Consider the following 27,987-nt stretch of genomic DNA (forward strand, 5'->3'; position numbering starts at 1 on the left):
GTCTAAAAAACATTAAAATGTATTACCGGCACGCAAAGCCTTAAATTAGAGTGAATAAATGAAGACTCGGCACACCACTGCTGAAAGGTTGCCGACCCCTGATGTATAGTATAAAAGAAAATAAAGACTAATGGTTGCAAAATCTGACATAAGATACACCATAGTTTTTTATTTCCAAAGCTCAGTTCTATATGATAGATCATAGCAGACAAAGGAAATGGAAGAGCAAATCTGGAAACGTTGGCATGTTTAGTCCACTCTGCAGAAGTGGATTCCAGAGTAGGCCCTTACAAAACATGACATTTTGCAGCCATTTGGAACTTAAAAGCCTTTTACTTGGAAATCTGTCACATCCTGTCCCACTGCATCATGTATACCATGGTAAAAATTATGTTGTGTCCAGAGAAGTGTTACACCTCATCAATATGTGCAGTGATCTGATGTGGCACAGTGTGTGGCCAAACTCAGCCTGCCATACAGTTAAAAAGAAAAGAAAAGTAAAAAAAAGAAAAAGGTATAAAAGAATGCCATTTACTGATTCAGACATCGTCTACACATCAAATCCAACTCTTGTTGAGTAATAGGTTACGATGACCCATCAAAAATGGGTATTTTCCTAGCACTGCTTAAGTTAGGATGTGTATTCCAATCCCTGCACATCTCTGCAACAGAGAAGACAGAAGGTCTTGGCACAACAGTCAGAGAGATGAGTTGGTAGGTCAGTTCCAGCTGGGCCCACCATGCTTTTCGGTATAGAAGTGCAGCATCCTTACCAGAATGATTTAAGTGCCAGGCCATGAATGCAATTTGCTTACATCATTTAAATACAGTTGTCTCCCTCTGAAGTCAATTCTAGATTTGTTAGGATGAAGTTACTTTCTTACCTTGCTAAACAATACAGATTCAGTAAATCAACATCCTACAAGGACTGGTGGTTTTAAACATCTATAGGATAGATACACCAGACTTTCTGACTTCACAGTGAGCTTATAACAGAAAAGAATCTGGATTTAACTTTTCAGAGGAACCAATAGGACGCAATGTGAGATGACGACTTTTTCTTGGCATGGTTTAACACCTATCTACAATTGTATTTATACTACCAATAAAGCACCTTTCCGCTGCATTTGGCTTTACTTGTTGTTTTTCTTTTCTATAGCATGTTTTTTTTTTTTGTTTCATTCCTCTTAAATACTTTTGATTATTAAAGTCCTATGAATCGTTGCATTTCTGATAAGTCTGTAAAGCATCCCTCTGGAAAGCTGTGTGGAGTCCCCATGGATTTGGAATTCTGCATTCACGATTTCCATGGATCATTTTCTCACAGCGATACAGGAGCAGAGTCTCTAGCAGTTGTAAAATAGGAAGCACTTTTATTTTCTGGCTTAAAACGACATGATTTCCTTCTTCACTTATTTTTAGGGCCTGTGAAAAGAAGTGAAAAAATGGGGTGACGTTATACTATTTTGTGTCCCAGAGTCAGAAAATATATTCATTGTCTGTCTTCTCTCTTGTCATCTCTCACCTCTTCCTCCCGGCCTTTCCCACTGCCTCTTTCCTCCCCTTCCCAGTTAATATTTTCCTCTCTCCAGTGCCTGTCTATCACCAGTGCAGCTTGCTTCTGCTGCCCATTTACTAAAGCAGGGTGAAGTGCATTCCCCAAATACAGTATTCAGGGCCGGCTCTAGGCACCAGCAAAACAAGCTGGTGCTTGGGGCGGCACATTTTTAGGGGCGGCATGGCCGGCGCCAGAATGCCGCCCCTAAAAATGTGCCCCGGCCGCCCTAGCTCACCTCTGCTGCTGCTGCCAGGGCGCGCGAAACAGCTGATTCGCGCGCCGCTACTCGCCCTCCCTCCCAGGCTCTCAAACCTGGGAAGGAGGGGGAGCAGCGGCGCGCGAATCAGCTGTTTCGCGCGCCGCGGCGGCTCGGGGTCTCCCCCTCCCTCCCAGGCTCTCAAACCTCCCTCCTAGGCTCTCAAACCTGGGAGGGAGGGGGAGATCCCGAGCGGCCGTTTCGCGCGCCGCTGCTCCCCCTCCGTCCCAGAGTTGAGAGCCTGGGAGGGAGGGGGAGAAGCGGCGCCCGCACCGCGGCCACTCGGAGTCTCCCCCTCCCTCCCTGGCTCTCAAACCTGGGAGGGAGGGGGAGACTCCGAGTGGCCACGGCGCGGCGCCGCTTCTCCCCCTCCCTCCCTCTCTCCCTCCTAGGCTTGAGAGCCTGGGGGGAGGAGACAGGGCTGGGGATTTGGGGAAGGGGCGGAGTTGAGGCAGGGCCGGGGGTGGAATAATTAATTTAGGGGCGATGGGGCAAAATTGTTTTTGCTTTGGGCGGCAAAAATCCTAGAGCCGGCCCTGACAGTATTCAATACATTTTTACTTCTTTCAGTTTTGCAAAGCACTCATGGGCTGGTCTTGCTGTTCATATATCTTGTCAATACTAGAATATATTCCAAGAATGTCAGAAGTGAACAGAAGACAGCCTATGCAGCATCCAGTGTTGTCTCTAGGTATTCCAGCCTCAAAATGAGTCACCCTAAGGTGAAACTCACCCCTGTGCAGTGGCAGCAGAATGCCACTTAAATCCTCCTTAAACCTTATTATAAGAACATGTGCTGTTCCAGAGCACCGTATCTGGGTGGGATTTTCAAAAGTGCCTAAATGATATGAGCACAAGTGTCAGGCATTTTTGAAAATATTATCCGCTGTCTATCTCCTTAGAAGGCCTTGTCATCATAGTATCTGAGCACTTTGCAAACATTGACGCAGGTGTGTTCAACCAAACCATGCAGACCAGTTTTGAAGCTATACAAATTCATGAATGGGTTTTAACATAGTGTAATGGCTCAAATCTGACAAAAAATTGAATCCTAATATTGATGACATATTTGCAATTTTATCCCCTTCTCATCATTTTTCCAGCTCTACTATTGATTGTCCCATTGTAGAGGTGGTAGCTCTCTGTAGCGCTATCTCTCCCAATGGTAAATTGGTAACATGAGGGAAGAGATTAAACAGAGAACAGTAGAAAGTTGAGAGGCACATCCAAGGGTTGGAGGGGATAGCGTTTCCATTTGACACCACCATATGTGGAAGATTGTCTTCCAACAGCAGGAAGGAGGCAGATGCCACCAGAGCTGGAGATTTTGAAGGGTCTCTGGAAACTTGAAATATCTGCTCCAGACACAGTCACATACCAGTTAAATGATAAGTGATAGGAGAGCATTTAAAATACTTTAAAACCAGATTGGCATTTCATTATAATGACCTATGATATTGGCGATGGAAAGTATGCATAGATTCCATTGACAATGTATAGAGAAATATTGTTTCCTTGTTTCTACTGGAGCAGAAATTGGAAATGAAAAGGATCTGTTTGCTTTGAGTACACATCCATTTCACAGCAAACATATTTGCTGGATAAATTAAACAGGAAATAATAACCACACTCAGTACTTAGAGCACTCTCCGTCAGAGAATTTCAATGTGCATTACAAACCATAAGGGGCAAATCCTCTCTCCTTCTCTACAGCCATACGGGGAGAGGAGGCACAGTCCCAGATACAAAATTGCAGTATAGAGCTGAACTCCATTAAAGTTCCATTTGAGCCATTACCTAGCACAGAGGTTCTCAAACTGGGGGTCAGGACCCCTCAGAGGGTCGTGAGGTTATTACCTGGGGGGGTTGTGAGCTGTCAGCCTCCACTCCAAACCTCGCTTTGCCTCCAGCATTTATAATGGTGTTAAATGTATTTAAAAGTGTTTTTAATTTATTAGGGGAGGTCGCACTCAGAGGCTTGCTATATGAAAGAGGTCATCAGTACAAAAGTTTGAGAACCACTGACCTAGCAGAACTTGGTGGGGGATGCAGGGGCACTTGGAGGCAGAAGGACCAGGCTTTTGTGACTACATGGATCCACTGACTAGCCATTCTTGCCAGCACATGGGCTGAATGGACTGTGGACTGTTCCTCAGGCCTGAGATTGCAGTAATGGCTGTGGAGCTGTTCCTGAGAATTCTCCTAACTCCACAGGGTCAGACAAAGCCAAGCCTGTTTTCTTAGGCTTAGCACAATGAGGAACAGGGTGATTTGCCTTCGGTTAATTAACTGGAATAGGTATGGTTATTACCCCCCATTTTACAGAAGGAGAAACTGAGTCACAAAGAGGGTAAGTGGTGCACCCAAGGACCCACAACTAATCAATTTCAGAGCCAGGATTATGACCCCAGCCTCCTCAGTTTCAGTCTAATGCACTAATTACTAGATGGTGCTGCAATTCTTCAGTCTACACATATAGCCTCGCTGTCTTTCAATGAAGGTAGAAACTGATATTGTCTGAAAAATTTGGAATCGCACCTAAAGTCATGCAAAGTTCTCCAATTTGGGGGCTTTACTGTAAACACAAAATTCTCAAACTGGATTCCTAAATCTTGCAATGAGCCTCTACTAGCTTTTCAGCAGATCTGTGTTGATTTATGATTTTGGATGAAAACCATCTAGATGGTGGGGTTTAGCCAATGTTTATTTGGACCTTTGGGCTTACTTAAATCAAAAACTCAAGAAAATAAAGGAAGCTTGGGGGAATGAACCCATTATTTTCCGGACTCAGAAGTCTGCCAGACATATAACAGGGCAAATAAAATCAAAACAAAAAGATTGTCTTTACTATTTGTTTTTTATGAGGGCCAGGTTTTCAAAGAGTGTGTGTGCAATGGTGTGCTTAATTTGCAGAGAATAGTACATGCAAATACAGCTAAATAGGTGTTTGCACCTGCATCTTTCTGGTTGGTATATGCAGCCAGAATAATTTCATTCATAAACTCTCTGACCAAGAATCTGCTAAGCTTGGCTCTAATTCTGTCAGTAGGGATACCTTTAAAATGAGTTTAAATTGGTTTTTAAAACTTAATTAAAGTATTAAATTTAGATCATAATTTAATGTAATTGAAAAAACTAGACTAAAGGGAGACAGCCCTTTGGGTCCGTCTCCTTTGATTTGTACTGATGTTCTCATAAACACTGCAGCTGAGAGACAGGACTAGATCCTCAGTCGGTGTGAACTGGAGCGATGCCAGTTAACCCCAGCGTAGAATCTGGTCCTGTGTAGATACCAGCATGAGGCAGTTGACTCTGCCACAGGTTGATGCACTGAGTGAAACCTGCACAGAATAGATATTAAAGAGAAGTTAGAGGCCTGTTCCAGAGATGACTGCCTCAGTCTGATTTTTCACTCTGGTGAGTCTGCTCCAACAACTGACAGCATCAGTTTATCATTCCCTAAGGCTCCTTGGCTGGGGACTGACTGTCACAAGAAACAGGTCAGCGAATGAGAACATTTTCTTGTCTCTGCTCACCCCTGCCTGACTAACTGTGTCTCTACTGTATAAATGATTAAGGATTGTAGATGACCCAGTTGGAGGAGTGGAGGAAAGAAACTGACACACCCTCCCTCAGCACCACCAATAAATAAGTAAATTATTCAGACTACAGCCCAGCAGTTTTAGATTAAATCACAGAAAAAACTTCCTAACTGTAAGAACAGTAGGAGAATGGAACCGATGCTTAGGGAGGTCGTGGAAGCTCCTTCACTGGAGGAGGCTGGAGAACCGTCTGTCTTGGATGGCTTAGACACAACAAATCCTGCATCTTGGCAGGAGGCTAAACTAGATAGCCCTTGTGGTCCCTTCTAGCCCTGTGGTTCTATGCTTTTATATCTGGAAGTGGATGTTGATCAGACTTTTTTAAAGCTTAGATATTTCTTTCCCTTCTTCCCCCTTCACTTCTGTTTTCCAGCCACAACTGGAATGAAAAGCACCAAATGCCACGATAAAGGGCAGTCCCAAACTATGTTTCACTATGTCCAAAAGTAGACTTGCTAGAAATATTAGGGCCCGTTCCTGTGAGCTTTCCAGTCTCTCCTGGGGTTCAGATAAACTGCTAGAATGTTTGGCTGCGTATCTGGAATGTATCCAGACCTTGGGCTTGATCCCCCACCCTTTGAAGTCAATGGAAAGACTACATTGGATCTTGAATCAAACTCCTTTTGAAGTGTCCGTCACTGAACCTGGAGATATAGCAGCCTCTAGCCATAAAGCCTGCCTAGTAATCTACTTACGAGTACCTGCCCGACATTTTCCTCACGACGGCAATGATGATTCCAGTAACGATTCCCACTGCTATTATGATTCCAACGATGATTCCAACCAGTGCAACTGTTGCTAGGCCATCTGAGTGGGGAAATGTATAGGATGTTAGCATGTTTTCCACGTAACCCATGTATAACTATGGGGCCGGATAGTAAGAGGTCCTAATACTTTGTAGTAAAATGGAATTATTTTTGTCACATTCGATTCCATGGGAATCTTCCCTGAATCCTGTGAACTGTAAAATATGTCATTTAGATTTAGAGAGACATGACAGGTCCAACTGGACCAAACTCTGTTGGTGATAATGCTTAATTTGTGCCGGGCTAAGCCCCGGCACCTCTACGCTTGGCAGTTCAGAGCCCGGCACTTCCAGGCTTGCCGCATCAGTTATGAAAGTAAAAAAAAATTGCTTGAGCCCCGGCACCTTTTTCATTGCCTATTAAGCACTGGTTGGTGACACAAGGTTTTGAGCTTACACAGAGTTCTTCCTCAGCTCTGTATAGCTCAAAAGTTTGTCTCTTTCACCATCAGATGTTGGTCCAATAAAAGATTTCACCTCACCCGCCTTGTCTATCTCGTACCTTGGGACTAACATGGCTACAACAATACTGCAAACCACTTGAAAGTATGTCATTTAGGTTTAGCAGTTTCCTTGCTCACTTTCTTTGGGCCTGTTGGAGTCAAAGAGAGTTTGTCCGTTTACTTCAATGGGCTTTGAGACAGGCCCTTTAAAGCCTTTAAAAGTTCATAGCCGTATATCATGTGGGATTTAAGTGCATCTACTCCTTTTATAACCAATTTGGTTACTTACCTTTCTCGTCTGTAGTCCCTGGCTCGCCACCCACTTCGTCTGGAAAGAAAAAAACAAAATAACTTTTTAATACGGTGACTGTTATGTCTTCATGCCATGATGTCACACTGTAGGGGAGGTTATAAAAACTACAGCCCAATGGGTCTGAGAATGAAACCACTACAGGTGTGCAGTTTAATAGGGTGTTAATTGGGGAGTGAGTGTAAATAGAGAGCACACAGAGAGTGTAGAGTGAAAGGAGTTGTGAAGAGACTGAACCTCGCAGCTGAAATTAAGGCTGTGTCTACACGTAAAATGCGACAGCAGCACAGCTGCAGCTGTAGCGCTTCAGTGTAGATACTCCCTACAGCAGCGGTTCTCAACCTATTTATCATTGTGGGCCGCAGGTTGAGAACCACAGTGCCCCCCACCTAACACCCCCCACAAACCCCTATGCTCAGCACCCTCCGCCCAGAGATCCCTCCAAAGAGTGGGGCCAGGAGCGGAGAGCTGGGTGTGGGGTGAGGGGCAGGGACCTGGATCCTGCTGCGCGGGGACCTTGACCCCACACTGTGCGGGGTCAGGGGGCAGCCAGGACCCCGACCCCAGACCCTGCTGGGTGGGGCCGGGCGGTAGCCGGCTGCCCGGACCCCGGGTCCCACTGGGACCCCATTGCATGGGGCCGGGCGGCAGCTGGCTGCCCGGATCCCGGATCCCGCTGGGACCCTGTTGCATGAGGCCGGGCGGTAGCTGGGTGCCCGGACCCCAGATCCTGCCAGGCCCCCGTTGCATGGGGCCAGGCAGCAGCCGGCTGCCCAGACCCCAAGCCCTGCCATGCGGGTCCATGCGGCAGTCAGGAGCTGGCAGCCCAGAGCCTGCCCTGCAGCAGGACAGCTGAGAGCCAGCAGCCCGGAGCCCACTGCACAGGAGGGCAGCCTGGAGCCCGGAGCCTGCAGCCTGTAGCCCACATCTGACCTGGGCTGCAGCTGTGGGCTAATTGGGCCGTGGATTGAGAACCGCTGCCCTAGAGTGCAGGAGGGATTTCCCCTGTCACTACACTTAATCCACCTCCCCCAGAGGTGGTAACTAGGTTGACAGAAGAATTCTTCCATGTCTACACCGGGGTTAGGTCAGTTTAACTACGTTGCTCGGGGGTGTGGATTTTTCACCCCGGGTCGACCTAACTTGTCAGTGTAGGCCAGCCCAAAGACAAACCGACTAAAGAGATCTTGAATTGGTGTGAATCAGGATCAGCACCATTGAAATCAATAGAGCTACACTGGTGTAAAACCACTGTAAATTAGATCTCACAGATCACCTTAACTCTGGTGTTTCCTAACTTTTTGAGTGCTTGACTTTGCAACCTTAATGTTCTTTTAACACAATTTTTTGTGTAATAAATAATAGCAATATCTTAGCCAACCTAACTGCAGAGTGACACCTGCCTGGTTAAAATCAGGACCACAAACAGGCAGGGAAGTGATCAGTGTCCCAGATATTAAAACTAGTGTAGTTTATTTGGTATATCATTTTATTTCCTAAATTGGATCCTTATGTGGGCTAGTCAAACTTGGACCGAGGCTTGAGCCCAGAGACATTAATCTTTCATTATTTGTTTTTGATTCTGCTCTAGATTTATGCCTAACCGGACAGGAAGGCAAGTTTGTTTTGGATGCCATGAGCTTGTCTGACCTGAACATATCTGTTACAGTATCTGCACCCCATGGGGCCAACTACTCCTCCCCCCCCCCGAGTTTGTACTGCACAGCGTGTTATTGGCTTGCAATCTGACAGTGCAGCAGTAGGATGCTTTATGACACAATGCCAATGTTTTAAGGAAAATGTGTCATTTTTAGGACGGCTTTGTTTGTGTTTTGACAGAGAAAGTAAGACACTGGGAAGATATTTTTGCTCTTTGGCACAAACTGGGCACTGATGGCTAGGACAGCTCAGCACACCCATAATATTTTATGGCACTTAAAAATGCTTATAATAATGCACAAACTTTTCCTTCTCACAATTCCTGAGCATTTACTCATTCCTCTTAGTTTTAACATGCAAGGTACCAATAAAAATAGGGTAGATCAGTGATAACCCTTTTGAGGCTGTTCAAAGCCCATGCAGTTTCAGGGTATCATGCTGCAGTTAATTGGTGGGTCTCAGGCTGCACCTTATGAAAAAACAATTCTTTGGGTATTAAATTCTGAACAGCACTAATTTAGGGAAGGGTTCTCTGTTTTAGGTGACACGTGAGATTGCCTATAAAGGGCTGGCAGCTGTTATGAGGCAGAATGGTTTGTGATTAAGGCACTGGCTGGGGACGCAAGTAATCTAGGTTCTATTCCTGGTTCTGCTACTGATGTCCTGCATGACCTTGAGCAAGTCACTTTTCTTCTCTATGCCTCAGTTTCCCCATCTGTAAAATGAAGATAATACTAGCCCCCTTGCAATGCGATGTTGTGTGTTCATTAATGTTAAGCACTGTAAGATCTTTGAATAGAAGTGTTTAGCGAGCATTACTGTGCACACTACAATTATTATGGTTGTTGGGAAGTAGATTTTAATTTGAAGACTGGGAAGATTTTTAGTACAAAAGGTGTTCTGACCTAAATAACAGAAATTCTTTGTATATACTGTCTTGTACTTACTTGACTGATACCAAATTTTTTCCTTCTTCCGATAATTAAAAAAGTGGCTCTGTATATAAATAAAATGGTAGGAACTTGATATTGCATTGGCTTAACTAATGCATACACCTTTGAACTCCAGAAACTTGGGGCCAGATAATTTGGTCACCACATACTAATTCCAAGTAGTCATTGGCCTGCATCCACCCCATAATCTGCTACAATTTGGCATGAGTGACAGTCTCTACTTAATAAAGAACCAAGCCTAAACTAACAAGTGTGTTGCAGATTGGAACTGCAATGCATTGTCAAAGCTTGTGTGTGGGAAGTTTGTACAGAGTCTGTACAATCTCTTTCTCTAGCCAGTGTTATTAACTCCTTACTTGAGTAGCAACCAGTAGATGAAACACAATAGCTGCTTTCTTTCCTAGAGGAAAGTGATCTCAAATCACCCACACATAATTTAGAAAGTGAGTCTGAAACTCCCCCTGTAAAATTCAGAGTTGGTTACCATTGCTTCTGTTATTTAATAATGAACGAAGTCAAGAGATGCCCATACTGGCAGCAGAGACAAAGAATCAGGTAAGGAGACAGAAGAACATACATTTTTAAACAAATGTGTTTGATCTTCTTCCAGGGATATACAACTGCTGCAGCATAGAAAAGCAGAGAAAGAAACCAGCAACAAAAGACAGAAATTTTGTCTGAGGACTGTAGTTAACTTAATGTCTTCTTATTTATCAACTGATAGAGCCAGTTCCAATGTCCAGGTAGAACAGTGAGAGACCTGGGACAGCGACATCTCCAATAACTGCTTGTGTGAGCGACAGCAGTTTGGGAGGTGGAGGGTTGCAGGTACTTAGAAAAGCAGAGCCCAAGGCCAGGCTGTTCCAGACAACTGTATGAAATTTGCTTTGCAGGGATCTGTGGAACTATTTCATATTGCGGCTAGACGAATGCCATCCCAGTTCCACTTTGACTTTCCATTTTGAAACAAACCTCATATGCAAAGCTCAGTTGCAACCGCTAGAATTCATGGGATTTCAGTGCAAAGCCATGAATGGGCCCAGCTTGGCTTTGACAGGTTCATGAACCTCAGTGAACATAACTTACAGTCTAGTAAAACTAAAAATCACAAGTAAAGGCTTCTACCTTCAGAATTTTCAACAACATCCGGATCAGTAGAGTTCTCACTGTCTTCATTATCAGCGACCATACTTTCTGTGGTTATTAGATCTTCTAAGGGGAACAAGTCTCTTATGGTGTTCAGTCTTGTAGGCAACTGGGAGGAGTGAATGTAAAAAGAGAAAGAGCAAGACAAGGTAAGACCCAATCTCTTGAACATTTATATATAAAGGCAGAACTTTAATTTCCTCGCCTGCATAAAGTCCAATGTCTGGGTTCTGAGGTCAGCTCTGCTCTTTTTGTTCTACTCCTGCAGCAAAGAAGGACTGAAAAGGTATCCTATTGTCCTAGTTTGAGGGAGTCCCCTGTGGGCATATAGAAAGGATAGCCATCTCCTATGCAATCGCCTGCAGATCCTCCTGTCTATGGCTTGATGGGGATGAAGTGTGACCGTGCTGCAGTCCAGCAATCCCTAGGCTGCTTAATTCTACCCCAGGACTGGGCCAGAAGCAGCCACATGATCAGGGAGCCACAACCAGGTACCTTTTATCCCCAGCTCAAGATCAGTTGAGAATCAAGCCCTATGTTTCACACAAAAAAAAAGTGTGTGAAACAAAGACAGAAAAGAAGCAGCCCTGTTTGGCTGTCGTGTGTTTTACAAGTTTTTATAATAATAATATAAGTCTATATTTGACTGTCTGGATTTGCAGTGTGAAAAACACATGCTGAATTACTGATCAGTAATAAGCTATGTCCACCATGAAGGCCAGCTTTTAGGAACGCAGCTGTGGGGAAGTATTTCCAGTATCGAGGACAATATGGCAGTTCATCAGTTTCTAAAGGGAAAAATTAGATCATTGGGTTTTTGTTCATTGTCACTAATTCAACTTTACTGTAAAGGAACAACAGTCGATGCAACTGAAAGTTAGAACTGCTTGCCACAGCAATCACTAACAGCAAAACATTGTCAATGCAGAGGCAGGGAAAGGGGAGTTTTACCCAGTGTCGTAGAAATTTACAAATTTGTTTGTCCATTGTGTTACATCAGTTCAACATCAGGGCAGCTCCACCGAAGCCAATGGAGGCACACCAGGGCAGAACTGGTATAAGACAGTGCATAGCAAGCCCTGAATATTCTGTGAAATTCAGCAAATGTTATAATTATTTTCAGCTTCATCTCCCACCACCCAAAGTTTTGCAAAGCAAAAAACTGGTATTTGGCCACCCTTTATTTCTGGAACAAATCATCACTTATTGCCATAAAGCCACAAGCTCAAAATCTGACTGCTCAAAAGACAAAGCAAGAAGACAAGGAATACAGTGCCAGCTAGGTCTGAAGATCCTCAGGTTCAAGAGACACCCACCAGAGTTGGCCTTTCTTCAACCTCTGAGTCATTTCTGTCTTTGAAATCGATCGTGTCATATTCCAGTGGAACTGTGCTTGCTAAGGGAAACACAGAAAATGAGTTAGGGATTCAGTAGATGGTCACTTATTATGGCTAAATTGAACATTCTCCAAATTAAGTATATTCAACATGAGATAGGTAGATATGGCAGTGGAGGTAAACTATCGGTATATTGCTAATATACACATGTATATTAGCAATATACTTTGGTTTAACGTTGTGGCCTAAGTCTTTGGTTTGTATTGAGTACCCTAGCCAAGAAATCAGCTGTCCTTTATTTACAATGTTTAAATAGTTTTGGCCAGAGGTGCTGAGTCCACCAGGTACTGTAAATGGAACTCGTGGTGAGAAGTAGGATTTTGCTTTTTAGAGAGGTCCCTGGATGCCGAAACAATACTCACCTGTGATTGACTTAAAGTAACAATGAACAGCTGCTCGGTTGTGCCATTGGAATTCATGTGATAGAGCATTGAACTGTGAAGAGGACTCTCAAAGGCATGTGTTTGGGAAGGTTTTGCACTTCCCCACTAAGGACAATACAAAGGCAAGTCCCTAGAAGCAAGTTAAATCAGATATAGTTTAATTCTAAATTAGACTGGGTTTGCCTGTTACCACGACTGGCATTATTAAACACTTGATGGAGGGGCTCAGTGTGCATCTGGTTTCTACACAAAATTTCTTCAAGTGCTGTGGAGTGATCTCTAAATTACTCACTGATTTCCATATCCAGTTCTTCTTTCCTTGAATACATACTGCACTATATATATATTCCCCCAGTCTGGGCTACAGTGCATTTATTAGAAATGTCTCTATCAAGAAATAATTTAATTAAGACAGTTGTCCTGACTATTTCACTAAACCGCAATGGAACGCCGTAGCGATGATATTCAAACAATTTATCTGTCACCCTATAGACTTCAAATCAACTTAACATCTGATTTTGTACAGAAAGCAAAATAATGGTCCAGGCCTATAAGATGCTGAGCATCCCCATCTCCTCTTGAAACTCTCAGCTCAAGGCTTCGAATACCAGCAATATTCAGAGTTTCAGGCCTTTCTGATGCAAAATGGTAGAGATCAAAGAGAAAAAAATAGGTGAAATTCTGAGCCCCCAACGTTAGTAATGTCTTTGTAACTCTAGTTTTTCCCATAGTACTCATCATTTATTTCTAATGATTTTTGGAAGGGTAGGCAGTGTCAAAGCTTCAAATGTACAAAGTTTTAAGGCTTGAATTCAATGGGAGCTGTTGGTACTCACGTCTCTGAAAACCACGCTACCTACTGAGGTACCAACGCCCTGATCCAGGAAAGCACTTAAGCATTTATGTATCTTTAAGCACACGAGGAGTCCTATTGAAATCAGTGGGACCTAAGTATGGATGTTGGTGCCATACTGGAAAAATGCAAGTTTTGGAACAGTTGGCCTTAGTTTTTTCTTACCAAGACATATGTAGTTTAATCAAAAGAGGTGCTTATGGAACACCACAGGTATGGTGTATACCCTGTACACCAGCTTGTCTGACAGGCCCAGATTTGACATAGGACTGATGTTGGATAAATGCATTGACTGAAGAGGGCATGAAAAAAGAAAGGGATTGTGGCAGAGGAAAATACAGAGAATTGGTTCACCCAAAATTAACCTGACCAAGGGGCTCAAAAATCTGAAAACCACCCCTGTTAATAATCAGAGTATTCTGAACAATCAGTATCTGATTTTTTGCTTCCCTCATTGGGTAGTTTCTATTCCACAGTATTCCTGCAATATGTTTAATGAATAGAATTGTTTTATTCAGTACCTTTCATGTCCCAGTGTGATTTACAAAGTGGCAAGTGATATATTTGCAGTGCTTTGCATGTGAGCAAAGAGGGAAGCTATTCACGGGGCTTATAGCAAGCAGGGCTTACCACATAGTTTTAATATTTTATTTAGGGGGAAATCATTTGCCCCAATTATTATTGGATTATCTTAATAGCAGCCTCATGTCTTGTGTGCCTGACATTAGGGGGTTATTGCTTTATTCTCCCTCTCCCATGAAATGGTTTTATAGAACAGTTGATTTAATGTACACACTATTGTTTCTTTATTACATTGTATATGAATGTATAATGCCTTGACAGCCATGAGGATTTATTCCAAGATTTTGAAATGTGAGAATCTAAAGTTAGGTTTCTAAGTCCATATTTAGGCACATATAGAAGTTTCTGTTTAGAAGTCCAAATATAGATTTAGGAGCCTAAATATAGGCCCACAGATTCTATTTAGGTGCCTGAATATGGATTTAGGACCCTACTGTTAGACACTCAGTTTGGAACACGTTGACCTAAATTCCTATATAAATGTCCAGAACAAGAACAGCAGGGAAGCAGCCATGCAAACTTCCTCTAGAGAGACAATTTAAAGGCCTTGATTTTCAGAAAGTGCAGAGGACCCATCTGCTGCAAATCAGGCCCCTTGCCGATGTTTCATTTTGCACACCTAAAATTTGAGGCAACTAAAATCACTAGTCACTTCTGAAAAATTGGATCTGAAAGATGGACTACTTCAGTCCTGACTGGTCTCCCTGCTCAGACAGTTCATATGTGCACGAATTGCCGTAGTTTTCCATGATGTCCACTGGGAAGTGGCTCAAAAGCACTGAAGCAGTTTCACACGGACCCCAGTCAGCCATCAAGGGTAACAGCTTTCAGTCACTACCAGGGTGAATTTGAACTTGCATCTTACATACGAAAGACTGTATAGCCCATTATCCATCTCCTTACTTATCTCTTTATTCTAAATGGAAGTATTATTTTCCTCCTGAGATCTATTTGCTGTTGATGAATGAAGGATTGCTTACTACTTGTTTCTGGTGAGCCAGGGTATTAAGGAGTAGTGTATATTATTATTTGTATTGTGGTCGCACCTCAACCAATCAAAGATCAGGGCTCCATTGCACTAGGCACTAGGGATGTAAAATGTTAACCGGTTAACTGGTAAGCATTAGTCTTACTGGTTAACTCGCCTTAACCGTTAACCCGTCGGCCGGCCAGCCGGCCAACCCCAGCAGCCCCGCGCTGGCTGGTCCACTGACCCCAGTGGCCCCAGCCACGCTGCCTGGCCAGAGTGACCGGAGCACTGCCGCCAAGCCGGAGCGGCCCTACCCACCCCGCCCAACTGGAGCCGCCCCAGCCGCGCCAGATCAGTTAACCATTTAAACGAAATATTTTTAATCGCTTAAACAGTTAACTTTTTACCGGTATTTACATCCCTACTAGGTATTGTATTCACATAACAAAAAAAGAGCTGGCCCAGTGATCTTATAATCTAATCATATCATTCTTGTGTCGGAAAATACTGTAAAAATCCTTTTTCTATCTAAATTATTTTTAAAAAATTGTGTTTGATGATTATTTTTCTCTTCTATTTTTGAAGACGTTCTAAAAGAGCAAATACTGATACATATTAAATGTTTCCCTGGAGCAGATCTAAACCATAAAGTATTTAATAAAGGCATTTCTCCAGATCTGAAATGGCTACCGAACATCAAATATTTAAAAAGAAAAATCCAGTTACTGAACAGAAAAAGTCTAAATGCAGATACAGAATAAAATACTTTGTCTTCAGCCCTCTTTGGGTTTACAAAGTAATGGCTTTACATTACAATATTTGGATTAGGATGCTGTATATACTGTGTGTAAACCGAGAAACATCTGCTTGAGAGTTCAACAACGCAACTTGTGAGGATCAGTTAATGTTATAATCCCAGTCCCAACTGAAAAAACATCCCTTATACACTGGTCATAGAATAAGCACAGATGGAGAAAACCAATGAATGGAGGAAAACCCCACATGGGAAGTGAAAAAAGTTCACTACACGCATAACAAGAACCCCATTCAAGGAAATTAATTACTCTGTTAAGTATCAGAGGGGTAGCCGTGTTAGTCTGAATCTGTAAAAAGCAACAGAGGGTCCTGTGGCACCTTTAAGACTAACAGAAGTATTGGGAGCATAAGCTTTCGTGGGTAAGAACCTCACTTCTTCAGATGCAAGTAATGGAAATTTCCAGAGGCAGGTTGGCGGTGCAACGGCTTTCAGCCCTTAAGAATTACTTGATACCATGGGCGCCGAAAGGAAACAATGCAGCAGAACAAGTAGAGCATTAGTGAGCTTCACAAAGTGAGACATAAGGGGCAGTGAAATAATCCAATTTGGTATGCCAAAGGTACTGTAGGAAATCTGTCTTTGTCTGTATGTTTGCATTAGTTATTTATATAGTGCGCAGCCTGAAAGAGCTCCATCTCTTTATCTTAGATTAGATAAAGAGGTGACTTGATCATGGTATATAAGTACCTTTATGGAGAGAAAATATCAAGTACTAAAGGGTTTATGAACAAGAACCAATCCCTGAAAGCTGAAGACAGATTAATTCAAATTAGAAATACAACATAATTTTGTAACAGTGAATGTGATTAACCATTGAAACAAACTACAAACAAAGGGAAGTGGTGGATTCTCCGTGTCTTGATGGCTTCAAATTCAGGCTGGATGCCTTTCTGGCAGATAATCAAACATTAGGCTCAATACATTGGAAGTTGTGTGAAATCCTGTGTCCTGTGTTTTAAGGGAATCAGATTAAATGATCTAATGGTTTCTTCTGGCCTTAAAATCTATTATTCATTTTTGGGTTTTAATTGCAAGTGAAAAGGGTTTGTAAACTCTCATTAGTTCTCTGACCCCAAAAACCAGAGGTTTGCAAAACTTCAGATTCTGTAGGTTTGTCGACCCTAATTCTCAATACACAGTGACCAATGTAGTTAAATGCATTTCCCACACGTATACTATTGTACACAAGGAATGAACTCCATCTGAGGCATGGTCTACACCACAACTGGTGGTTGTTAGTAGCATAACTCAAGTCGACGTAGCTTAGATCTACTTACTGCGGGGTCCTCACTACACTATGTCAACGGAGTACAGAAATCGATGGGACAGCACTCTCCCATTGATTGAGCGTGTCTTCACTAGACCCGCTAAATCGATGCCGCTGTATCGATTGCAGCAGTGCCAATTTAGCTCCGTAGTGAAGACAAGCCCTGAGTCAGCGAAGACCAAGCCTGGAATCCCAGCCCCACTGATGTCAATGAGAATTTTTTCATTGTCTATTATGGGGCCAGGATTTTATCACAAGGGTCATAATGGAGAAAACGTATGTAACTGGGGCAGTCCAGTATTTATGAGCACCTCTCCAGTAATAAAAGCAGTGTAGAAGGCCCAGTGCTTGCAAGTGCTCTTACAATAATAAACCAGCATGTGTAGTCTGACTAACAAGTAATCTTTTGATTACAAACCAATGTAAACACACAGGAGAGGAAAAAATGTGAATCTGATTTCACCTTCAAGCTTTCCAAAGTTTAAAATATTATTTGAACAAATCCGGGGGGAAACTGTCTTCACTGGGAGTGAAATTCACCCCATGCAAGTGTTCAGCACAAAGCCCATTCATCCCTTAAGTCTTCAAAAGGGGGCTTAATTGGGACTTAAGTAGTGCATGGGCTTGGTCCATTACTGACCGTGTGTACAGATTTAAATTTCACCCAGGCTGATCCAGATTTTAGGTTGACACCGCAGAAAGCAGCAGTTCAGTTCGACATACGTTTCTGTTATTATTTCTGAGCAGTTTGTAAACATAACATTCCCCTTTGGAACCATGACTCCTTCCTACCACTGCCTCATCTCTTATCATTGTTATTTCAGTTGTCGATTGGTGCAGATGTGGATTAATCAGTGCATTGTGCATTGCCAAATTCTCACGGGGTGCATTCCAGTTCACAGCCCCCAACTGCTATTGGGTTGCAACGTCTCACACCACAACAAGACACAATGCCTTTGAAAGCTCAGTATTGCTTTGAAAATATTTCAAATGCTTATACATCCCATGGCCCACATCTGTAAAGATGAGCTCATGGCTCACTTTTATCATGGTGTGACAACCTCCTGGAAAAGCCTCTTATGATTACTTTCAAAGTAGGCCTGTTGTGTAGGTCAACAGAATGAGCAGGAGTTGCATGACAGTTGTCAGTTAGCATGTCTCTCAGGTATCTCCAAGAAAAACAAAGAAGCTTTAGAAGACAGAAGATACCACCTTTTGACTTTCCCTGCAGCCTGAGTGAATGAGACTCCTGTGTGCAAAGCCAACACACAGCCTGTGCCCCACCTCAGCCCTCAAAATAGGGTTTAAATAGGATATAAATGGTGAGTAGACTTTGGGCTGCCCCGCTTCATATGGTGAGTTTCACTCCCTGTCAGTAATGGGAATATTTAGGTAAAAGCAGTTAAAGAATCCACCTTAACAAAAATTGGAAGAGGCTTTTCAATGTTTTTTTCTCTGTCCAAGTACAGAATATACAATCTGAAAAGAAGAATTCTGGTTTTTTTGCGTGTGCGTAGCATGGATTTATTCACATCATATGCTGACATAATAAAACATGAGACTGTGTATGACCAACTATATATAAAGGAGAATACACTCCTTTCAAACAATTTACCTTGGTCACTCAGAAAACAGTCAGTGGGTCACTGCACCTTAGAATTCAAGTTACTTTATTCACATTCATTAATTGAAATCAGCAATCATTACCTAGTGACGAACTCTCAGGATTTAAAAACAGAGCATTTGTCAGGGTCAAAGCAACTTGAATTTTAAATGTAATTGAACCAGTGAGTGTGCCTCAGATGCCAACACTGATTGACCCAGGTACGGTGGGTTGTTTCAAAGTCTGGGGGCCAAATTCAAACCTAACAGAAATGGGTACAACTCCCTTGATTTCAATCCAAGTTGCACCTGCTTATATAGAGTCTGTATATGGACCTGTAGATGTATCGTGTGCAGAGCCCTGAGATTTCAGATTAAGGTCAATGCGTATGTTTATATGAATGCTCCTTTTCCGATCAGAAACCCACTGTCAGTTTTGGTAGGAGATACCAGAAGCAGATTTTTGTCGTATAATGGACATGGTATTCTATTCACCAGAAGAAGTAAAGGCTTGATACCTGCAAAGAACTAGACAGGTGACGGTGTTTCATGACTTCCCCACACAATTTCCATTGATATTGCTATTTTGCAGCAGCTGTACTCAGGTGTTGCCCAAGTACCATGCTTGGATTAAAAGCTGATCATAACTGTACATTTCTTAGGGATGTCTCATATACAGCATGTCATGCCTTTCCCATTACAGAGGTAGTAGACTGGAGGTAGTTAACATATCAGCCCAGCAGTACTGTTATCTACACCATCTGTAATGTAATTACTCCATTTTGAGTAATGTCCCAAATCTATATTCGTAAAGTTAAAGGGTTGATATAAATTACTGAAGCCCTATGAAATAATGCTGTCTGTGGGAACCCTCCTCCTCCTCTAGTATCTGGGAACTGATCCACCATATACGAATATCTTCTATACCTACTCTATGTTGTAATGTAAAGTAACATGTGCATTCACCATGTCAAGTCCTATCAAGCTTCCATACGTCACATCAGGAAACAATGGGAGGTGCTGTCCACACTGCATCACACAGAGTATAGATTTTCATGAAAGCCAAGGGACAGCCATCTACACATGCTACCCTAAGCTTGGAGGAAACCTGGCTTCTTTCCATCCCCAAAGTAATTGCTACCTATTGGATACAAACTAGTACAAGATTGATTAGGAACAAGTGGAGGGAAAATAGGAGCTTTCGAAGAACATTATTTGCAACTAGAGCTATGCAAAACTCACCAGTTTCTTTTATTTTGGTTTTGGTGGCATTTCACAACCTCTAGGTTTAGCTCTGGATGCAAACTGGTCACCTGCTTCACAACTTCCATGGTCTCGAACTTCACTCCACACATAAAGTTCTTGTTAATATTCAAAAGACTGTAACTTTTAGATGCCTGAAAAATCCTATTTACGAAACTAGTGGAAGTGGCAAAACTGGCAGATTATCCCATTAGTTGCTGAGTCATATGTTGCTGAAGCTAAACTACCCTGGTTTTTGCTTCTGGAAGGAAAGACCTTATGGTCAATAAAAATTTCTTTTGAAAAAATATTGCGGGATACAACTGTGGCATTCTCAGCCAAATATAGCAGCAAAGAAACCTGTACATGATTCCAAGATGGGAAGCAGTATATTCACCATGCCACTCTCCAAAATATTGCTTGGATAGTTTTGCCAAAGGTCTGGGGCCAGCTTCTGCTCTTTGTTATGTGCATAGAACTAAAGCCAGAGGGAGGCCTTGCAATTCTATTTAGCGCTTTGTACATTTAATTTAAAGGAGCAATGCTGGCATGTCGCTTCTTGTATTAAAATGGTTATTGCAAGATATATTAAGTTTTATGAATGTACATATTAATTTTTAGCTTAGGCTGTGTCATTGTGTGGCATGAAAATTATGCAATTAAGGAAGAGGAAACACCTTTCCACTTAACGGAGCTGTTTAAGAACTGGGCTGTACTAGAAAATTTAGTGCCGCATTTGTTCTACAATATGGCTAATGTCGTCCTTACTGCTCATCATGCTTCCGGTAGGGCCAAATTCTCTGCTGGCTTAGTCATCTCCATTATGACATCAGACGAATTTGGTGCTTAGGGTTTATTCTCAGATTTTAGGAGCAAAGTCACTTCTTATTTAAAATGTTCTTTACCAGAGGGCTAAGTCTGGGAGGCATCAAAGATGGAAGTTTGAGAGAAGCCACCACCAATGATGTGGGATCAGAAAGTTAGACCAAGGAAAATCTATTTGTGTCTAATAATACCCCCAGTAGTGCCATGGTGAAATCTTCATATAGGCCATATAACCCACTATTATGGGCTAACTGAGTGCTTATTTCAATCGAAGCCAAACCACCAGTTCTCCATCTTGTCATGTCATAATTAAATATTATGTGGTAGCCTACTTTGCAGACAATGCAGTTTATGAATGCTACCACAGATTTAGTTCATGCTGAAAAAATGGAACTTTCAATTTGATTAACTGTATCCAAACCTCAAAAGAAGTATTAGGTAAGTACTTGGAAGGGAGACTTCCTGAGCACCTATGGCTGTTAAAGACCCTATGGCATTGTTTATAACAATGGGTGTATTAACCTAAGTGTCCAGACCAAATTCCACCTGGAGTAACTACATTCTCCATGCTGAAATTCCCCTTTGGAGACAGCGTTCTTCACTTCTTGCCGTAAACTATTGCGTTCATAGTGTTAATGTGTGTAATATGCAGCTCATTCATTCTACTCCAGAGACGATTGCCATTTGGTAGTGAGCAAAGTGATCCCTATATATATCTTAGCACAGATCTAACCCCCATGAGTCTGAGATTCAAATCCCTGGGTATGGACCCACTTTTGTCCCTTATTGTTTGAGTTCTGAATCTGCAACTAGGAAATGACTTTTTAAAAATGAAGCTGTAGTTCTCACTTACACACATGACTCCAGCAGCTCAGGCTTTAACAAAAATATAAAATATCATGAAACTCAGAGTAAAATCCTGAGAGGGGCAACAGCGGACTATTTGGAAGCATTGCGTGGCTATTTTCAGAGTGCTGTGGGCTCTTTTTTCTTATGGTAGTTTGCGACTGAAAATCATGGCATGACATGTGGCTGTGCAGTGACATTTTGAAAGGTGCTGCCCTGATTTTGTTTTTGTTATTTAGGAAGAGGCAGTCTGTGTCAAATAAACCCTGGAGTGCCTGAGGCTGGTGCCCAATACATGCCCTGACATATGGACTTGCGGTCTGGTTTTTTGGCACTGAAGGCAGGTGAATGGGGAACACTGTGAACCTAAGAAAGCATCTTCCTGTTGAAAGCAAGCTCCTGGTGCACAGTACGGGATCCAGTTGGGGCCTGATTTATGTTGCAACGTGCTTTGTCGTCCAGCCGCTCCATGTGGTTCATGCTGCATGACAACATTTTGCTGAACTGTCAGAAACATTTCCTGTGGCTGGTGTATCTGGCCACCACACCCTGCAGCAGATGGTTTCTGGTGCCTTGACTGGTCTAGCCAGAGGAACAAGGCCGGCACTTTTCCATCTCTGAGTCTGATCCTGCACGGCCAGCTAGCAAAGAAACAGCTGATTCTAAATAAATCCTCTGAGCTTTCCAATACTGCACTTAACTTTGCTCATATAAAGGATGCCTGCAAAATTAAGTAATATTCTAACTGGGGCAGATGCAAGGGGAAATGACTAGAGTTCTGGAGAACTATTGTCATGTAAATGAATATGAGGCAAAGCCAAGGGAGGGAAAATGACTCTTTACTATTCAGAGATTACAGCTTTTTTTATTTTGCAGCAGAAAACCAGCCGTAGAACCAAAGATGTCAGGAGAAAGACCAATAGTGTTGATTAGTTCACCACCTGCCATTTCAGGATAGTTCTTTACAATATACTCCTTATAGAGTTAGAGCTGGAAAAAGACCTTTCGAGTCATCTGGGCTTTAAACCTTCAGTTATGCTGTCTCCTTGGCTTTCACAAAGATTTATTACTATTCATGATGTACCTCTCCAGGTAGTCAGCAAGACACACCCATATAGATTCTGTCTCACACACATAGTAGCTGGATGGGTTTTGTAATGATGAAGGCCCTTCTGGAAAGCATTCAGCATGAAATCTACCCCCTTCAGAGGGTTAGCTCAAGGCCTTTTGAAGTCCTCGTAAAACGGTATAAGTGGGACAGAAGTGGTGGATAGGCTCTTTTGCCCTCAGAAAGTCTTTCAAATGTAATTTCCGGTGAATGTTACAGAGTTTGTTAGCAACAGGAAGCTTCTCTGGGTATTTGTGAGATGAAAAAGTATAAGGCAATAGAAAACAATGCCAGCATGAGTGTGGTTCCATTACTGCTGTCCCCTCTGAGGCCCTGTGGCCAGACGTCTGAGGCATCGTGTTCGAAATAAATTGTAAATGTTTGTTACTGGTTTTCTCATTTGTTTCCTGTTTGGGAGACCTTCCCCCCACCTCTTTCTTCCCAACCCTTCATCTCATTGAGAAACACTGGGTACCAAGCTGTGCCCCAAACAGCTATGAGAGCTCTGCTGCATTAATTGTGTGTGTGTGTGTGTGTGTGTGTGTGTGTGTGTGTGTGTGTGTGGGAGAGAGAGAGAGAGAGAGAGAGGAGAGAGAGATTTCTGTGGCGTATGAGGGTGTAGTTTCAGGCTTGCTTAAAACAATGTCCGGAGGAGGAAGTATGCTGAGGTGGAGTCCAGCAGCCTGTTTGCTCTGGACTTAGGCTAGGTCTACACTAAGGGGGGTGTCAATTTAAGATACGCTACGGGAATAGCGTAGCTGAATTCGGTGTATCTGATCCAACTTACCCCGCTGTGAGGACGGTGGCAAATCGACCGCCACGGCTCCCCCGTTGACGGCGCTTACTCCTACTTGGGCTGGTGGCGTACACGTGTCGATTCAGGGATTGATTATCGTGTCCCGACGAGACACGATAAATCGATCCCCGAGAGATCGATTTCTACCCGCGGATCTGGGCAGGTCGTGAAGACAAGCCCTAAGCTTTCTGTAATTGTTTATAATAATCTGTGACTGTACTTTTTGTCTCTGATACACAGCCGTGGTGCCAGCCAGTGGTTTATCTTTGCTGGTAAATTATTAGGGCCAGATTCTCAGCTGGTGTAAGTCCATGGATCCAGTGGAGCTATGCTGTTTTACACCAGCTCAAGAACTAGCCTTTGTGTCCAGCTTTCACGATGCACCTTCAGCAAATGAAAGAACTGCTGTGATCTTTAAACAGGAAGATTTTCTTTACCAGTGAGGTTACACAGACTCAAGGACTTAATTTTCATTTTCTTTTAACTAACTTGGAGAACTTGATTGGAGAACAAAGCAAACAATGTCCATTCTCTGCAATGAGGGCTGATATCCCCTGGAAGACTATTTTTTAACCGATTTGGGAATTTTCCCCCCGATACTAAGATAGACACAAAGGCCAAAGGAAAAGTTCACATAGCTCTTTGTTCATTGTGGGCCATGTTGTAGATTAAGAGTACGTTTACACTTCAAGATGAAGGTGTAAATTCCAGCTCATGGAGACATTCTCACGCAAGCTCGCTGGAAGCAGAGTGTAGCTGCACTGTGTGAGCAGTGGGAGCGGTTAGCCATGCCAAGTATGTACCTGTTCAAGATGCTAGGTATGTACTCCTCCTGCCACTTGCGCTGCCACAGCTTCCCTCTCTCAAGCTAGCACATTTATGTCTCTTCACGCTGGAATTTACACTTCCATCTTGAAATGCAGACACACCCTAGCATCCATGGGCTGAGAATGTTTCTGTAGTATTGGCTGTTCCCATAGGATTCACAGATTTTCCTCACAAAACTATTTGTACCTTTGCTGATGTTCCCCATTGGTCGATCTGCACTGGCTGCTGTCTTTAAATCATGTGTCTTAAAGGCTTGTTGGCTCACAAGTGCCCCAGATGCTTTGTGCACATCTGACTTTGGCTAAGACTCAGAGACTTGGAAGTAGCTGATACTGCCAACCTGCTTCGATGGTAGAGTGGTTCATATGGAATACCAGTATAGGAGGGGAATATTGCCAGGAGCAGAAGAGGTCTTGGGTTGGGTATATGAAGCACTAAGTAGTTTGGGGGAAGATATTATAAGAATCTTTCTAAAACTTTGTCCCAAACTCAAACCGAACCTGCCCTTCCAGATTCTGTCTAGGTCCAGAAATGGAAAGGCCAAAATGCCACTAAGAGACAATGCCAGGTTTATTTCTAGTTTAAGCGGAAGCAAGAAGTACCAGAAATCTTACAAGGAAAGTCCCTTTCCACAAAATCTCCTGCCAGTTTTGCAGGCCCAGAGGTTGAGATAATTTAGGTCAGAATAATTATGTTTAGACACAACTCTGCCTAACACAGTGCAAAAAAAATCAGCTTAGTTTCTATTGGCCAAGGAAATTGTATTAGTCCTGTGGGATTTGTTTATCCATAATCACTAATGGGTACAAGTTAAATGACACAGTGGTACAAATGCCCATCTGAGTCTTGTTTATACTACACCAGACACAGATTTGACCAATGTTGGTGCTGCACCCACATGGAATTGTATGTCTCAAAAATCTTAACCCCAAATAGACGACAGATTAGACTATTAAAGAGCTCCCCAGTCTATAGCACGGTTCTGTAAACCAACTTCTAACAGAGGTCACCAGAGTTCAGCTCTATCCAAGCTGCCCAAGAAAACCATGTTAGCATTTTGCCAGCAAGAGCTGTGTTCAAACATGTTTCTGGCTAACACAGTTTGAACTGTAGTGTTGTGACTCATTCAGTGGAGATGGGCACAACACCCACTCTGTCGCAGCCACACTCCTTGCGTCAGCGCTCAGGGAAAGTAAGGGTTTTTTCCTTTCTTAAACAACTAAAAAAGCCCTCTTTCAGCTGCAGTTCTGACATTCCCAAAACTGGTTACAGTAATTACAGACAGCAATTACATATCTGCCTGCTTCATTTTTCACAGCTGGATATTCTGGTGCATTTAAAATTGGACAGCAGCGCTGGGCGGATTCACCATTTCTCTGCTGCTTGGGTAGTCATTTATACCGGTGAAAAATAAGTACAAAAACCAATGTAAAATGATGCTAAAGCAGAAAAATACCATTTGACACTTTGCACCGATGTATACGAGGAGGTGCAGGGTAATGGGGATTTGAGCCAAATGTGCTTATCTTGGGGAACACAAAATGGAATAGGCAAACGTTTTCAAACGTGTCCACTGACTTTGGGTGGCTGTAAAGTTTGGAAGCCCAACTCAAGACACCTTGAGCCTGATTTTCGGAGGTGCTGGGCACCGGCAGTTCCAGTGACAGTCAGTGGGATAGGTCTGCAGCTGACATAGCTCCACAAATTCCAACAGAACGGAGGATCTGGTCCAATATCTTAAGTAGCTTCCCAAAAGCAAAAGCTTGCAAAATAATTTTCTGCTTTTGAAAATTCTGGGCACTATTAACACATTTTATCCTGTCATGCAGAATTCTGTTGGCAAAAGCCCGCTATATTACACACTGCAACCCCATTGATGTTAATTGCCTGTTGGCCAGATTCTGATATCTTGATTTATATTGAATAGCACATTACTCAGTTTCAATGTGACTCATCATGGACTAAAGGTACTATTTAGTGTAAGTGGATCAGATCTACCCCTATACATTTTAGCTGGATAAAAAAATCCAAGAACTCTAAGAATGCAGAGTATTTCATGCTTCTAATACCTAACATTCAAAAGACATAGTTTGCAAAATGTACTCCCCCTGAGCAGGCACGGAGCACATTTCAGAGTCTAGTTACATTTGCTTAGAACCTATCTTAATCAATAATTTTTGCCATTTCATCAATTTCCTTAAGAACTGTCACAATACTTGTTTAAATGGAAATACAGTCAAACATGCTTCTAGTGAAGTTAGCATTAGCAAAGCCCCTTTGAAAGAGGAGTGTGAAAGTCCTCCATTGCTACAGTGCACCGAACTATACAGTGCAATCTGCTTACAAATAATTTGTTCTTTGAATAAAAATCACTTTGGTATCAAAGGTTCCACAGTTTAATTTCAGTTACACGAAATCATTGCTGACAGTATCCTCTTGCACAAAGTACATGGTAAAATTGGAGACATTTTCAAGGGCTGTTGATGTAATGCTTTCACTGAGTGCTTATAATAGTTCCCACTGCCTTGCATTCCTGTGTAAAAGGCAACATGCACAAAAACTGGTTTTGAACACTCAGTAAACTTTACCAGTTTGAAAACTTGGACGTGTCACTCTCATGTTAGACACTCACTCAACAGTGGCTTTAAGAATTCAAAAGGGAGGGCTTAATAAACAACACAGACCTGTCCCACTGCAAATGAATAAGAACAACACAATCTGTGTTAATTACAACAAATCATTGGAAATAATTTCATCATAGGATTCTTCTTACCTTCTTCAGCAAATGCCCTGGAGGGCATGCTCCCTAGGAGGAAGATGAGGAGTTGAGTTTGAATAAACATCTTTGGTAGTTCTGTTAGAGAATAGGTTTCCAATCCTGGGATCAAACTATTCCAAATTCTGATTATTTTAGAGACAGCCTGGGAGAAAGTTGAAATCACAAGCAGAAATCACTTTGGAAAAACTTTGGGGTTCCAAATATTCCTTTCACTGCAGTAGCTAGAGGGGTAGGTTTTCCCAGAGTGATAACTATATAGCTAAAGAAAAGTAATTGAGAATGGAGTCAGCATTTTTTGTTAACTCAGGGGTGGGAGGCTATCTAAGGTGGTCTTGAAAAAAGAGTCAGGCCCGCCCTCTGCACTCTGTTTGGCCAGCACTAAAATTATGATCTCAGACCAGGTTTAAAGTTACAAAATCCGCATAGGATTTTTAGAAGATGCCTGAGACAGTTATCTTTAGTGAAGGGGGAGGGGAATTCAGGCAGAGGGAGGTGAGCAGGGAGTTCCCTCCTTTCTATAAAGTCCCCTTTCAAAAATATTTAGGGACCCAGGGTAAAGCATAATTTTTCCTGTTTTTTTCCAGCAGTAAACTAATGGTGTTTTCTTCACTTCTCAATAAGCCTGTGTGTGTGTGTGTGTGTGTGCAGGGATAGAGAAATAATTGTGGAACAGAGGATTTAATGCTGCTAGTAAACACAGTGTCTGATTTTGGTATGTGTGTGTCTGTCTGTGTGTCCTCAAGTGACATCCTAACCGTCATCTAGCATTTATATATTGGCATGTTCCTGCTCTAGCAAGCACTGAGAGCATTCTGCTCTCTGAGACCTTGGACAAGTAACTTAATTTTAGCCTCAGTTTACTCATCTGTACCTACTACCTAAGGGTGTTGTGAAGCTTAATTAAGTCAGATAGATAGAGTAACTGACTGACCATTCCTGGGACATCCCTGATCCCCCAGA

General features: G+C 42.5%; 1 protein-coding gene across 3 annotated transcripts; it reads right to left on the reverse strand.

The window, feature by feature from the left end:
• Positions 1-149: 149 nt before the first annotated feature.
• PDPN (podoplanin) lies at positions 150-27,373 on the reverse strand. Of its 3 annotated transcripts, none has more exons than XM_054009336.1 (6): positions 27,022-27,372; positions 12,049-12,128; positions 10,712-10,841; positions 6,954-6,992; positions 6,112-6,223; positions 150-1,425 (listed from the first exon to the last, which is right to left on the reverse strand). In XM_054009336.1, exons 1-6 carry the CDS (start codon positions 27,089-27,091, stop codon positions 1,419-1,421), a joined length of 438 nt encoding a protein of 145 aa, XP_053865311.1. In that variant the 5' UTR covers positions 27,092-27,372; the 3' UTR covers positions 150-1,418. The 3 variants fall into 3 exon arrangements, with proteins under 3 accessions (XP_053865311.1, XP_053865314.1, XP_053865313.1); XM_054009339.1 differs by having other exon boundaries at positions 6,118-6,223; positions 27,022-27,371; XM_054009338.1 differs by lacking the exon at positions 150-1,425 and having other exon boundaries at positions 6,108-6,223; positions 27,022-27,373.
• Positions 27,374-27,987: the final 614 nt, after the last annotated feature.

This window comes from Malaclemys terrapin, chromosome 19 (assembly GCF_027887155.1).
Source record: "Malaclemys terrapin pileata isolate rMalTer1 chromosome 19, rMalTer1.hap1, whole genome shotgun sequence".
NCBI lineage: Eukaryota > Metazoa > Chordata > Testudines > Emydidae > Malaclemys > Malaclemys terrapin.